This window comes from Temnothorax americanus, unplaced genomic scaffold, assembly GCF_048541705.1.
Source record: "Temnothorax americanus isolate GAGA-0224 unplaced genomic scaffold, ASM4854170v1 Scaffold200, whole genome shotgun sequence".
Classification (NCBI taxonomy): Eukaryota; Metazoa; Arthropoda; class Insecta; order Hymenoptera; family Formicidae; genus Temnothorax; species Temnothorax americanus.
Window position 1 is genome coordinate 47,861 of NW_027509340.1, and position 16,638 is coordinate 64,498.

Consider the following 16,638-nt stretch of genomic DNA (forward strand, 5'->3'; position numbering starts at 1 on the left):
AGTGCCACGATCCTTGGGGTAGCATCTCTTGAATAGCAGTAACTCTGTTCCGCACAAAATCTTTCCATCGCGATGGATGTGTGGTAATCCAGTAAAGAGTGACAGACGAATCAGTCCAAAGGTGTACAGGAACATCAGATAGATCCAACACTTTCTGAATATGTGTCATCAATTTCGATAATAGGAGAGCGGCTGAAAGCTCTAACCGCGGAATTGAAAGTAATTTAAGTGGAGCGACTCTAGTTTTTGCACTCACTAAGCGCACTAAATATTCATCATTGCCTTGTGAGACCCGAACGAACACCGCAGCAGCCATTGCCATAGAAGAAGCGTCTGAGAATCCATGAAGTTCTACTATACGTTTGGACGATCCAAGTCCTAACCATCTCGGAATAGAAAGCTTTTGAAGTGTGGTCAACTGAAGACGAAATGAGATCCAACGATCGTGTAACTCCGAAGGAACAGAATCATCCCATCCACTCTTGAGTAACCAAAGTTCCTGTAAAATTATCTTGCTCCGGATCATCACTGGAGAAATAAAACCTAGAGGGTCGTACATTTGAGCGATTTCAGAAAGTATCGTTCGCTTGGTAACTCGATCACGTTGCGATGATTTATCAGAAAAAAGGAAGGTGTCAGTCTCTGGATTCCAAATGAGCCCGAGAATTTTCACAAGGGATGGCTCAAATTCAACTGGAGAAGAAGATTCAGAAGAAGATTCGTTGCTACTGTCCGAAACTGGAGGCAATATTTCTTGATTGTTACTCTTCCATTTTTGCAAGGGAAAGCCGCCCGCCATACAAAGCTGTGTAACTTGGTGCACTATCTCTTTGGCCTCAGAGATTGTGTCGGCACCTCCAAAAGTGTCATCGATGTAGCGGCCTTTCTTGAGAACTGGAACAGCTTTAGGAAAACGCGCACCTTCATCCTCAATAAGTTGTAGTACCGTTCGGAGTGCGAGAAAAGGGGGACATGTGAGCCCGAAAGTGACAGTGGTGAGTCGATGAGGAGCAGGCTGACCTTCTGAATTGAACCAAAGAATGGATTGTAACGCCCAATCATCTGGGTGTACGGCAATTTGTCGGAACATCTTGACGATGTCCGTAGAAAAGATAAATCGATGTGTGCGAATCCAAAGTAGCACGTCGGAAATATCCGTCTGAAGTTTTGCACCTGAGTGGAGAATTTCATTAAGAGAAACTCCGGAGCTAGTACGACAGGAACCGTTGAATACCACCCGTAGTTTGGTGGTAAGTCTGTCCTCACGAATGACGCCATGATGTGGAAGATAAAAAGCAGGTGTACTATCTTCAGAGATGGGAGCTGCGACCATATGACCGAGTGTCAGATAATCTTTTAAAGATTCTTCATATCTGTGATGTATCGGTGATCTTTTAGCCGTCTATCTCCCGAGCGGCATAAATCCACATGTTCCTCTCGAAATTGTTGCCAGTTTTCGTCGAGTAATTCCAATCGAGCGTTAATAAGTTGAAGAGATGCCTCATCATGATCATCTTCCGTCGCTGCCTGCTGAATTAATTTGTATCGACTGCGTTGCAGCGAAATCCTTGTATCAATACTTGACATAATGTTAAGCACAACAATATCCGGCTCGAAGGACCAAAAAATGTTATGTGTTGACAATCTGGTTGGTGTTGTGCGAATGAGATTAAGAATGTCAGGAATGATGAAGAAGCGTAAAGAGCAAAAAATTTAACACAAAGAATTTAGGAATAGCATAAACATAGATCACAAGAATGAATGGAGCGTAGATCAAAGATGTTTAATATGAAAGACGTAGAAGAATCAGGAATGTAGAACGCAGGATGAATGGCGCGCAGATCAATGATGTTTATCGCACAGGACGCAGGAAAATCAGAATCGTAGATCGCAAGGATGAATGGCGCGCAGAAAAATCAGGATCGTAGATCGCAAGGATGAATGGCGCGCAGGAAAATCAGGACTGAGTTAAATCTGTAAATAACAAATCCAAATAATTTAAAAGTCTCAAAAAAGGTGTATCAATTCGTCATTCGGCGTATTCGGTGTATCAGCGTAATTCAGCATTATGATAAACTCAAAGCGGTGTATCAAAAAACATCGAAGGTGTATCAATTCGTCATTCGGCGTATTCGGTGTATCAACGTAATTCAGCATTATGATAAACTCAAAGCGATGTATCAAAAACACCATTCGAAATCTCTTTACAGTTTCGAACTATTCGTCATCAGCGGTGTATCAAAAAACATTCATTCGAAATCTCCTTACAGTCTCGAACTGTTCGTCATCACGTAAGAGGTCTGAATCTTACATCGCAGTCTCGAACTGCTCGATCACCTTTAAAGGTGTACGCAAGAACATTCGTTGTCCTTCACCATAATATAAAGCTGATTGCAAAAAGCTACGCGGTAATCACGCAACATCGTGTTGCCCGTCATGACCTCGAACGTATGAATCCGCAATTAACTCAATCGTAGTAAAGCTTACTCTTACCTTTAAACTTCTATCTACCTTCTTACGTATAAAGACGACGAATTCGAATAATCCGCTATGACTCCATCATTCGAGCAATCCGCTATGACTCCATCGAATCTCCTTTCGAAACTCCCTTCGAAATGTCTCCGTCGAATCTCCTTTCGAAACTCCCTTCGAAATGTCTCCATCGAATCTCCTTTCGAAACTCCCTTCGAAATGTCTCCGTCGAATCTCCTTTCGAAACTCCTTTCGAAATGTCTCCGTCGAATCTCCTTTCGAAACTCCCTTCAAAATGTCTCCGTCGAATCTCGCACTCCACTCTTTCGAACTCGCACTCTTTCGAACTCGCACTCTTTCGAACTCACACTTTTTCGACTTTATCCCTTTTATCTTTCGTTACGATATTTTCTTTTTCAAAATAGCTTGCGATATCGGAGAGAGAAGTAAGCAGACAGACAAAAAAAAACAACAGCACGAGAAATTCATCGTTGCTAAAATCGATTCTCTGAAGTCGCGTTCGTTGATCGTCACGCTTTCCTCGATCGCGCTCGCGACGTCCAAACCGACGTTAAAGCGGCGTTAATTTCGAAACAGTATTAAAGAAAAATATATTTTATTATATAGTTTTTGAAAGATCTCGATGTAAGCTATGGGTTTTCGCAATTTCATAAATAAATAAATGAATAAATAATTGGATAAATGAATGGATGAATGAATGGATAAATTATCATTCATTCATCCATTCATTCATTTATTTATTTATTTATTAAATACATTTAATAAATAAATGAATGAATGAATGGATGAATGAATGATAATTTATCCATTAAATACATTTAATAAATAAATGAATGAATGAATGGATGAATGAATGATAATTTATCCATTCATTCATCCATTCATCAATCCATTCATTCATTCATTCATTTATTTATTTATTAAATCCATTCAACCATTCATCCATTCATCCATTCATCCATTTATCCATTCATACATTCATTCATTCATCCATTCATCCATTCATCCATTCATTTATTTAATAAATACACTCATCTATTCATTTATTCAATTATTTATTTATTAAATTGCAAAAACATTTAGCTTACATCGAGAGCTTTCAAAAACTATATAATAAAGTATATTTTCTTTTAATACTTTTCAAGGTTTAATAAATAAATAAATTAAACAATAAATCAAAAAATTAATAAATAAATATATTAATAAATAAATCAATAAATAAATAAATTAATAAAACAATATATAAATATAAATAAGTAAATAAATAAATAAATAAATAAAACATTAAATAAAAAAAAAACAAGCACAGTAACAACTGTGACGCAATTAACACGTAGAACTACGTCTATTAGAATAGAACATATATGGAAGAGGCATTGAACATCGAGTCTGTGTCCGACATCGTGCGAGAGAGAAACGTTAATTGCGCGAGAGAGAAAGGTAGTGAAGCTTAATCATCCGCAATGCGCATACGCAGATCAAGAGACACGGCAGTGTCTCGCGCCAAGTACACGCGGAGCGAGACCGACCGTGACTTTTTTACGCGACGCGACGGGTTGCGAGTACCCGAGATGTTGAGATCTCGATAACGAGTGAACGGATCAAGTTCTAAGTAGGCTTGATCGATAGCTTGGGGTCCAATTAGGGGGGGGGGGGGTTTCTCTCATAATATTCCGCTACGTGCCCTACGAGCGGAGATATTGCGACGCAAAGTCCAAATGTGAAAATTTTTTATTAAGATACTTCTTCTTCTACTTCTAACGCCGACGTCTGATATGATGACGTCATAATCAGAAACGTCACTTTCACTTTTTCGACGCTGGCGGCGCAGGTATCGCCAGTTTCGATATCGCGCGCGTATTTCGAAATTAAGTCGATAGACTTATCGGTCAGAAGGAAGATTTCTATTTAGGTAAATTAGGTATATATATATAAATAATATATATTGAGTTAACGGAAAAGAAGATTCTCTACGCTTGGCAGAAAATGCCGCTAGGGAATTTTTAAGTCGATTCTTATTAATTAAGCTTGAATTCGATGTCTAGGTATCCCAGGTTGCCGATAACGAGGTCCAGATAGTGCGCTTCATAGTTTTCGGTGTCCAGGTGTAATAACACGTTGAATTCGATGTCTACGTGTCCCAGGTTGCCGATGACGAGGTCCTCATAGTGCGCTCCGTAGTTTTCGGTGTCTACGTGTATTAATACCTTGAATTCGATGTCTAGTGTCACAGGTTGCCGATGACGAAGTCCACATAGTGCGCTTCATAGTTTTCGGTGTCCAGATGTAATCGTACGTTGAATTCGATGTCTAGGTGTCCCAGGTTGCCGATGACGAGGTCCACATAGTGCGCTTCGTAGTTTTCGGTGTCCAGGTGTAAGAATACGTTGAATTCAATGTCTACGTGTCTCAGGTTGCCGATGACGAGGTCCACATAGTGCGCTTCGTAGTTTTCGGTGTCCAGGTGTAATAATACGTTGAATTCGATGTCTACGTGTCCCAGGTTGCCGATGACGAGGTCCTCATAGTGCGCTCCGTAGTTTTCGGTGTCTACGTGTATTAATACCTTGAATTCGATGTCTAGTGTCACAGGTTGCCGATGACGAAGTCCACATAGTGCGCTTCATAGTTTTCGGTGTCCAGGTGTAATAATACGTTGAATTCGATGTCTACGCGTCCCAGGTTGCCGATGACGAGGTCCTCATAGTGCGCTCCGTAGTTCTCGGTGTCTACGAGTATTAATATCTTGAATTCGATGTCCACGTGTTCCAGGTTGCCGATGACGGGATCCAAATAGTGCGCTTCATAGTTTTTGGTGTCCAGGTGTAATCGTACGTTGAATTCGATGTCTAGGTGTCCCAGGTTGCCGATGACAAGGTTCACATAGTGCGCTCCGTAGTTTTCGGTGTCTACGTGTATTAATACCTTGAATTCGATGTCCACGTGTCCCAGGTTGCCGATGACGGGACCCAGATAGTGCGCTTCATAGTTTTCGGTGTCCAGATGTAATCGTACGTTGAATTCGATGTCTAGGTGTCCCAGGTTGCTGATGACGAGGTCCAGATAGCGCGCTCGGTAGTTTTCGGTGTCCAGGTGTAATCGTACGTTGAATTCGATGTCTAAGTGTTCCAGGTTGCCGATGACGAAGTCCACATAGTGCGCTTCATAGTTTTCGGTGTCCAGGTGTAAGAATACGTTGAATTCAATGTCTACGTGTCTCAGGTTGCCGATGACGAGGTCCACATAGTGCGCTTCGTAGTTTTCGGTGTCCAGGTGTAATAATACGTTGAATGCGATGTCTAAGTGTTCCAGGTTGCCGATGACGATGTCTAGATAGTGAGCTCCGTAGTTTTCGGTGTCTACGTGTATTAATATTTTGAATTCGATGTTTAGGTGTCCCAGGTTGCTGATGACGAGGTCCAAATAGCGCGCTCGGTAGTTTTTGGTGTCTAGGTGTAATAATACCTCGAATTCGATGTCTACGTGTTCCAGGATGCCGATGACGAGGTCCACATAATGCGCTTCATAGTTTTTGGTGTCTAGGTGTATTAATAACTTTAAATCTGAATGGGTGCGTTCAGCCGATACTCCGCTAGCCTAGCAATTGTGAGCAGTCGCTCGTTTTCGCTCGTTTCCTCTCCTTTTAATCCATTAGGTCAAAAGAGAGGAAACGAGCGAAAACGAGCGTCTGCTCACGATTGCTAGGCTAGCGGAGTATCGGCTGAACGCACCCAATGTAGGACACGTAGATATCGAATTCGAGGTATTAATACATGTAGACACTGAAAACTACGAAGCGCACTATGTGGACCTCGTCATCGGCAACTTGGAACACGTGGCCATCGAATTCAAGGTATTAATACACCTGTACACCGAAAACTATAGAGCGCATTATGTGGACCTCGTCATCGGCAACCTGGGACACCTAGACATTGAATTCAAGCTTAATTCATAAGAATCGACTTAAAATTTCCCTAGCGGCAGAATTAGAATTATGTCATGACATAATAAAAATTGCTAAATTAAAATTATGTCTAGACATAATAAAAATTGGACAAAAATTATGTCTAGACATAATAAAAATTGAATGAATTAAAATTATGTCTGACGTAAAAATAATTATCAAAAATATCGATACCTGAAGATATCGGTACATATACAGTTGCGAACAACATTCAGTAAGACACGCAAATAAAAATAAATAAAGAATTTTACAGTTAACGACTTATTAACATTAATCATGCTTTATTGCGATTATGTTTTATGTTGAAATTGAAAAATATATACAAGGTGTACAACTAAAAGGGTTACAGATTATTATTTTAAAAAAACTAAGCAAAATATTAAATTGTTGTTTTCTTTAGAAATAATAGTCCGTAACAATTTTAGCTTCATACCTTGTATTATATACTGTTTATAAGATTAAGATGCGTAACACTACAAAATGGCGTGATATCCGTACAAAATTACCTTTTTAAAAAAAAGGTAAAAAAGAGCGGCAAGTACACGCATAGTAGTGTATATGTATTATGTTGTTACCCTGTTATGTTGTTACCTCGAAAAAAACAAAGTGGTAGTATTATACCTCCAAATAGCTTTATCCTGTACATACAGTTTATAAAATGCGTAATATACTACAAAAAGGCGTGATATCCGCACAAAATTATCTTTTTTTAAAAAAGGTAAAAAAAGGCGCCAAGTATAGTAGTGTATATGTTGTTACCTAAAAAAAAATGAAAGTGGTAGTATTATACCTCAAAAAAACTTAAGTAACAAGTGGTAGACTTTTATATCTCGATAAATCTCGAAAAAATCTAAGCAGTAGTATCTTTATTTCCGAAAAATTATAACTCAAGTGATACACGTCACAAAATTATGTTTCCTTATCAAGAAGAAGAGTCGCGCTTCAAGTGATCTATTACAATTACAAAAAAGAAATGATATCTCTTTAAATTAGAGCGCCAATTACAGAGAGAACATGTATATTGCCTCAAAAAATAATTGTTGCACTACTTTGAAAAATCTTTACATTGTGTCAATTAGAAAAGAATGTATGATAACAATTTTATAAGATTAAAAAATTTTATTTAAATTTAACAAGGGAATACAAGATATTTAAATACAAAGTTTACATGTGTATTTTTTAATGATCACAAAGAATTACAGAGGTAACAGTACAAAATACAAATATTTTATTAAAATATTTAATCCAACGAGGGAATACAATTTGTATTTAAATATAAAATTTATATATGTATTTTTCAATAGAATAAAATATTTAATCACAAAGAATTACAAAGGTAACAGTACAAAATAAAAATATTTTATTAAAATACATAAATTTTTCTTGTAAAAAAACTTGGCGCTGTTAGACCTCGAAATTTTAAATAAATAAGGACAACAGTAAATAAAAATAATTCAGAGAAAAATGCGATGGGAGTAATATTAAATGATTATCAGCGTGGATGTGGGAGTGAATGATATGGGTGTGCGTGACGACGCGGACGGCGGATAATGCGGCTTATAATTAAGTATAGAATAAATTTATTTATTTATTTAAAATTTCGAGGTCTAACAGCGCCAAGTTTTTTTACAAGAAAAATTTATGTATTTTAATAAAATATTTTTATTTTGTACTGTTACCTTTGTAATTCTTTGTGATTAAATATTTTATTCTATTGAAAAATACATATATAAATTTTATATTTAAATACAAATTGTATTCCCTCGTTGGATTAAATATTTTAATAAAATATTTGTATTTTGTACTGTTACCTCTGTAATTCTTTGTGACCATTAAAAAATACACATGTAAACTTTGTATTTAAATATCTTGTATTCCCTTGTTAAATTTAAATAAAATTTTTTAATTTTATAAAATTGTTATCATACATTCTTTTCTAATTGACACAATGTAAAGATTTTTCAAAGTAGTGCAACAATTATTTTTTGAGGCAATATACATGTTCTCTCTGTAATTGGCGCTCTAATTTAAAGAGATATCATTTCTTTTTTGTAATTGTAATAGATCACTTGAAGCGCGACTCTTCTTTTTGATAAGGAAACATAATTTTGTGACGTGTATCACTTGAGTTATAATTTTTCGGAAATAAAGATACTACTGCTTAGATTTTTTCGAGATTTATCGAGATATAAAAGTCTACCACTTGTTACTTAAGTTTTTTCGAGGTATAATATACTACCACTTTCATTTTTTTTTAGGTAACAACATATACACTACTATACGTGTACTTGGCGCCTTTTTTTACCTTTTTTTAAAAAAGGTATATCGATAACCATATAGTACTATTTCATGTTAAAGTATTCAGCGAAGGAAACTAGACGTAGGGCTACGTCAACTGTCAGTTGACGTAGTTCGACGTTAATTGTTGGCACAAACTTTTTTTTAATCAATATGTGTATCGTTATACGTATAATAGCGAGGACGCTGACGTTTATTAAACGTAATTGAATATTAACATCATTAATATAATATTGCAGATTGATGGGTATTTAATTATTTCTTAATTATTGATCAATTACTATCATTTCTTGCTTCAAAATTATATAAATTATTATATAAATTATAAAATGATTAAATAAGATATAAAAGAGATAAAGAGGAGAAGAGAGACGCTTATCTATCCATAACAGTATCTCAAGAAACAAGAATTTCTCATGTAAAGGGCATAGGGGTATAAGCATGGTGAAATTGCCCCGGGCGAATATTTAATTGCCACTTCGAGGATATGTAGGTATTGATAAAAGATAATAACCCTTAAAAATCAGACGTCTAACTCAACGGGTTTTCGAGTAAATAAAAAAATACTTAAAAATAAAAAAAAAAATTTTCTCGGGAACGGCTTGATCGATTTTGATAAAATTTTAATATGTTATAGGGACATATAAAGACTTTCTTGAGACAGAGCAACAACCGCGTATAGAGTTTCATTATCCAGTAAAAAAAATTGTTTTTTTCCAAAAATTATTTTTTTAAGCATATGATTTGAGCAAAATTATGAAATTATTTTTTTTAGAAGCTTTATACTCTCTTATATAAAATATATTTTTTTTCAATTGATTCAAAATGGTGCGCCGTACTGGAAAAAAAAATTCTTTTATACTATGAATTTTCCGGTTTTTGATATTTATTGGTCATTATTTTATAATAACAATCTATATATTATAGATTTGTGCGAAAAAATCCAAATTATTTTACTAAAATCGATAAAATAATTTTTAGATCAATTTATTAATTTTTAATATTTAAAAAAACAAACAATGACGGTTTTTTAATAATTAACTATTAATTAATTAATTAATGTATGTGTTTATTAAAATATCATCAGAAACTTTGCATTTGTCTCCATCAATACCAACAAATATAATTACATGTCGATAAAATTAAAAATAACATAATAAAACATATATTGCAATTGCACATTGATTTTCAGTCTTCATCACTGTCTTCTTTGATTACTGTATTAGTTTGATCGTGATCAAATAGTTTATTCAGATATTCAGCTGGTTTTGGAATCCTTGATAAATATCTTCTATATGATGGAATTATCGATTTTAGTAAAATAATTTTGATTTTTTCGCACAAATATATAATATATAGATTGTTATTATATAATAATGACCAATAAATACCAAAAACCGGAAAATTTATAGTATAAAATAGTTTTTTTTTTTTTTTCCAGTACGGCGCACCATTTTTAGACAATCGAAAAAAAAATATTTTATATAAGAGAGTATATCCCTATAACATATTAAAATTTTATCAAAATCGATCAAGCCGTTCCCGAGAAAAACATTGTTTTTTATTTTTAAGTATTTTTTTATTTACTCGAAAACCCGTTGAGTTAGACGTCTGATTTTTTAAGGGTTATTGTCTTTTATCAATACCTACATATCCTCGAAGTGGCAATTAAATATTCGCCCGGGGCAATTTCACCATACTTATACCCCTATGCCCTTTGTACATATTCATGTATATAAGTAAGGAATTCAAAGATTCTCTCGAGAGACGACAAAAGCACAGTTTTACATAAAATACGAGAGTTTTTCTTATCGTTAAGATCTTGGGAGACATAGGCTTGACTATTTCAAGCCTTCCCGTTTCAGAAAGTACGTATATATAGATGCCGTATACGTAGTTACCGTAAACTCGAAAACATTTCCGTTTTACCGTCCGATTTATTATCCATTCATGGGATAACTTTTGCGTCGTCCCGTGCGCGGCCAGGTGGTTTTCAGTGCGGTTGAACGGTAAAACGGTCGATCGGATGCGTTTGCGCAACGGGGATGTACGTCTCTAAAAGAATACGTATACGCGTTTTTCGCGTGCAGGCTGAAAGACAAAATTGCCGTGCACTCTGAATTACGAGCAGCCGTCTTACGCTTGACGACGATAATCCGTAAACGCGTCGTTCGAGCGGGACCGCGCGGATTCGTCGGCCACAGAGTGACCGTCCCGTTGATGAATAATTTATGCGCTTTCCTGAATGGACGCGTTATTTCAACGTCAGCGCGACGTTCTCGCCGTCTTCTCCGGGAAAAATGGAAGTAAAGACACGTGCGTATCCGCGCGTCCGCCAAGCGTCACGCTTGGTCTTCGCGAAGCGTGAGAGCTCATTATTTATCAATCTGTATACTGCTATACTATCTGTTGCTTTCCCTGCAAAACACGCGATTGCGAGGCGTGTACACATTTCATCTCTCAGTAAAGTAACAATCGGACGAAGTCACACGCATATGTAGGATATTAAAGAAATTAATCCACCTTCAAAGGAAAGAGGAAGAGAGAGAGAGAGAGAGAGAGAGAGAGAGAGAGAGAGAGAGAGAGAGAGAGAGAGAGAGAGAGAGAGAGAGAGAGAGAGAGAGAGAGAGAGAGAGGGTTAATCGGCCGTTGCACGCAACGCCGCATGCGCGTGGAAATACAGAGCACGAGCCCAGCGTGCGTAGCGCTGCATCCAAGGGTAGCATGGATGGAATTTTATATTCAACGCAAACGCCTCCCGCCGGCTCTTAATTACGCCTAACAAGCCGAGCCAATTTAAACGCAGAACAGAGCAGTCACGGCCGTGCCGAAGAGAAGCGCGTCGAGCACGATCGCGATCTGTGCGTGTAACGCCGCGGTTCCCACGCGGAAATTCCGTTCGCGCTTCAGCTACGATCCTGAAGAATGGCGGAACGCAAGGACGCTCTTCGTTCGATCGAACAATAATAATAATCCAAAGACTCTATTCTAAAAAATATGATTAAAAAAATCAATATGTAGAAAGATAAAAGATCTACTCAAAAATAATTCATTTAAATTATTATGCAAGATATAAACTTATTTGACATTAATAATTTTTAATTTAATGATAAAAAGTTAACAAACATTGAAATACAATGGATATTTGGACAATGTCTTTTATATTTTATGAATATTATTGTAGCTATAAAAAAATATATCCGTTTTATTTTATATTTTAGATAAAAATTGAATTTCAATTTTGTGCCAAATATCATTACATGCGATTTCTTACATTTTTTACTCACAGCCAAATTTTCTGGTTCAAAGAGGAAGATGTTTTATCTGAAGGAATTCAAAGATAAGAGTTTGCACTTGTTAAATATTCGTGAAACAAAGCGCACGTAGATAGATCTCAGATCCCACCGTTTTCTTGCGCGTCTTCTTCGGACTTTTATGGCGGTGGTTAAATTATGGTTCAGTTAAGTATAATCGCGCGGATGCGTTCTCTCTCTCTCTCTCTCTCTCTCTCTCTCTCTCTCTCTCTTCCTCCAATAAACACCATGGAATGCGGACTGCGTCTGTATCTTTTCTTCCGCTCGGACGTAATCCCATTAGAGAGTGAGCGTGAAAGGGACAGGCCACATGCAATCGCCGCACTTGTATTCACACAGTATGGATACCGATTAAATGTATTTCTGATCAATTAGACATCCAATAAGTTTATAATGATGATAAACCACATTCTGGATATCCGTTACCATTGTATTCACTATTCGCATTCTGAAATTTTGATCGAGGTGAAGCGTTTGTAGGTCACTGAAACCGGGTTACGAGAGATTCTATTCCTTGATAATGTTTCCTTTCGATCGATCATGCCATCGATTTCAACAGTTTTATAATCACCGTTAGATTCGACGTCGGAAAACAATTTAATATCATTCCGGAGTCACGATTAGAACACTATTAGCAACTCAATCACGTCGTATAACTCGGTTGTTATAACTTCTCTCCTTATCGATCTCCTCGCACACGAAGCAGATTCGTACGAGTGCTTATTTCTCTGCCAATCGCGATGGCATTGTTACGCATCGCGGTTACGCGCCCATGCATACACATATACATACACACGCGAGGCCTCACGCGCGTGCGGCCGCTCACTGAACGATGCATCTTCACTTCTGGACTAGCGTTTTGTACAGAATTGCATTGTTCAAATAATTCTTCGCGGCCGCATCGAGATCGCCGTTTCCATAAAAATGACTGTGATCGTAAAACTACGGAGAGGAACGTGTTAATGATACGCGATAATGGCTAGGTTTACACTCTGAATTTAGGTCGCGGCCTATACCTCAAATCCGACCTAAATTATTTAGGCCGCCTGCTGTAAACATTTGATAGACGGCCGAAACTAGCTTCAGATCAGACTTTAGGTTGAATTTGAAGTATAGGCCGTGGCCTAAATGTCCCGGTGTACCCGTGCTTAATAACAGAAGTCATTAACAGAAAAAATGTAAAAGAAAAACATTTCCTTTTTACTTCATAATGAAACAATAAGCAAAGGTCGACGATTACGTGTTTACTTAAACATTCATCGAATTCATTTACCGCTTAACTTAACTCTTTTGCGGTCCAAACTATTTCCCGCAAATGACCGAGGATCAAGTACTTCGTCCTCAATTTCATCTAATATAAATCAAAGAATTTTTATTACTTGGAGACATTGGGCACGGATACACCGGGACATTTAGGCCGCGGCCTATACCTCAAATTCAACCTAAAGTCTGACCTGAAGCTAGTTTCGGCCGCCTATCAAATGTTTACAGCAGGCGGCCTAAATATTTTAGGTCGAATTTGAGGTATAGGCCCGCGGCCTAAATTCAGGGTGTAAACCTAGCCATTTATGGAGATTCCAAAATATAGTGCCGATTACAATCGCGTAAAGCGATTCACTGAAATTGCTTGAAAGATCACGCAATAAACTACCGTGATCGCATTATGCAAGTTGAGTTCACAATATACCTATATTTGCGATATTTCGGATCGCAAAGGGATAAAGGAGGGCGGGAAACATTTGCGTTCGAGATCTACATTCACAATTGCGCCGGTCTCGGTTCTTCCAAGCATTTCTCAGCTATAAGGAACGTTGATTGCTCTCGACGCCGACGGACGATATCCCGCACGATCGTAAATAATCGCGACCGGCATTTTATGAATCAATTGAGACGATGGGATTCCGGAGGATTGAATCGGAATAATTCGACGCGACGTCGTTAATTACTGTCACGGCGTGGTTACGCGGCGCGACGCGCCCTTAATGCAGCCGTAAATTTTGTCGCAGCTGCAACGAGCGCGATCGCGCGATGCGCGATCGAGAGATACGCGCGTCCCGAAGGATAGAATTTACGAGCGCGTGCCGTCGCTGTCACGCCGACAATTTCACGGTCGGCAACGTGCGAAATAATCTTCATGTTTCGAAGCCCGCACACGATAGCGTTATTACGAATGTAAAGGATGCGATGTCCGCGATCTTTGCGCGGAATCGGAGTCGAACGACTCTGGAAACGCACGCTGCACACGTGCTCTTTTCATTTTTACAGAGTAACCTCACCAGCTATTCTAGTTTCCATCCACGGTCTTTGTCAATTGCCGATCGATCTCTCGCTCGCAAGAATTTCAACGAGTATTTATTATTTCACCAGCAGTTTTTTTTATTTCACTTAAAACATTTTTGTATACATCATTCACATATTAAGGTATTCCTTTCATGACACCAAAGTCTTAAGAAGTAACTGATTTTTTGGTACGAAAAAGTTAAAATGTATATCTTTACGCTAGAAAAAAATTAAACCACATTACCAAACTTATAAAAAAGAATTATGACTTTAAAAATTCGATATTTATATGTGACGTTATCGAAAAAGTCTATTTTCCACATTTCAATGTAATAATTTGTTTATCAAATATCTTAAGATATTAAATATTAACTGCGCTACCACACACACATATTCGCTAAACTCTATATTTTTGATAGTGCCGATAAAAATACAGAGTCACCGAATATTTAAACAAAATATTTATGTTAAGGATGTATCATATCGGTACAGTCTTAGATGTATAGGACATAATTTTCAAAGCGCTACCAAGTGGATCAAAATTTGTGAGAATGTTCTTTTAGTCTTTCTGATGTGCTACAAAAAAGTAGAAACAAATCCACTAAACGGTTGCTGAGATATAACGATTTTAATTCACTGATTTTACGGTAAAATCATCAGGAAGACTAAAAGAACATTCTCACAAATTTTGATCCACTTGGTAGCGCTTTGAAAATTATGTCCTATACATCTATGACTGTACCGATGATACATCCTTAAAAGTTGGCTTGAAATGTAGTTTATAGATGAATATTTTTAATGGCAATTTTCAAGGAATAATTGGCAACGCTGCAAGCTGTGCGCTCATGTCACACTTCAGTTCATCACGTACGGTTTATTATCAACTATTTATTTTGAGTGTGCTGCTTCACTTTTATTTTCACAAATTGTCCCTTATTTTTGCCCACATTACTCCTCACTTTATGTTTCTTATCACTCATTATTATTATAAAATATCTCTTTGATAAAAAGAAAATGTCACAATATTCTTTGATTAATGAAATTGACATTTACATTGACACTTTTATTATCAACTTCACATTTTACAATCGGCGCCCTGAAAAGCGCAGCTTTGCTATATTGTTTTGACAGTAAAAATTTACCAAAAAATGAAAAATTTTTAAATACATAATATTTTCACTTTTTTCTTATAATTAAACATAATAATCAATTATAACTTAATTTTATATAAGTTTAATGCAATATACAAGAGTTTGCTGAGGCCCTGCTTAAGCGCCTACAAAATACGCTCCTCCGTGAAAGGAATACCTTAAGAAAATGTCGATAAACGTAAAATATATAAAAACTTATATTCATTTGTGCATCCTCGAAATTTAATGTCTAAACGTTAAAGTTCCCCCATTAAACTTAAATCGTCCTCAAGATTAACTATTCAAGTCGTTTTATTGCGATATGCGCGGTAGCAAGAGATCTCAATCTTACCGTGTCGTACGTACTTATATATCTTCAAACGTGAAAATCATTTTTTCACAAAAACGAGTAGCACGATGTATCCTTATGCAACGAACCGGCTGCATTGCAATATCGATTTCAGATAATTGCATGGCCCGGGAGCGTCGATTTTCCCGGCGTAACATGCATCTCTCGCGGTCATTAGCGCGCTCTCGGTTGGGTCAGAAAACGCGTCGAAAAATCCAATCGTTGCCGCGAGAATAATCGTCGGGCGTCAATTACAAGGTATGGCAATGCAATTCGCACACCGCGATGCACGGAAGCATCGGACGGTCGCAATTATCTCATGGAATACCGGTACCCGGTTTCCAACACGTATATGGTAAACTCGAGCGTTTCCCCGGCTATCCGTTCTCGCCCGTACATGAGAATCGCGTTTCATACATGCGTACCGTGAATTATAACTCGGGGTAAAGCGGGGGAGGGGGGGAAAAAAGGTCCGCACTTGGGAAAAACTCGTCGGGAAGAAAAGCCGCAAAAACTGAAGATGACATGCTCGACTCGTGGTACTCTTAATTACCGTTGCCTGCATCTGCAATTTTCTCAAGGTGAACCTTCTTGCACTAATCTTTCATATTCCTGTCAATCTTTTTCGTATGCAAATAGTGCAAGTTGGAGCAATTTTCTCGTTAACTACGCATTTGTTTCTGCGAGTATTATCTTCCAGATAATCGTTCCTGCGTATAGGGTGTTTTACGAAACTTGAAAAATAAATATATAATTTTAGGAAAAAAAAGTAATCCATAATTTCATATCGTAAGAAATAAATAAGAAATC

At 37.2% G+C, this 16,638-nt stretch overlaps 1 protein-coding gene across 2 annotated transcripts in view; it reads right to left on the minus strand.

Annotated features, from left to right (window-relative positions):
- Positions 1 to 16,638, minus strand: part of Impe1 (Ecdysone-inducible gene E1) — a 38,693-nt gene that overhangs the window by 18,398 nt on the left and 3,657 nt on the right. Inside the window, exon 1 of one of the 2 annotated variants that reach the window (XM_077406377.1) lies at positions 12,297 to 12,314. The exons of the other annotated variant lie outside the window; for it this stretch is intronic. Within the exon in view, the coding sequence (XP_077262503.1) occupies positions 12,297 to 12,299 (3 nt within the window). The 5' untranslated portion in view covers positions 12,300 to 12,314. Of the gene's footprint in view, positions 1 to 12,296; positions 12,315 to 16,638 lie in introns of those variants that run through there. 2 annotated transcript variants of the gene reach the window in all.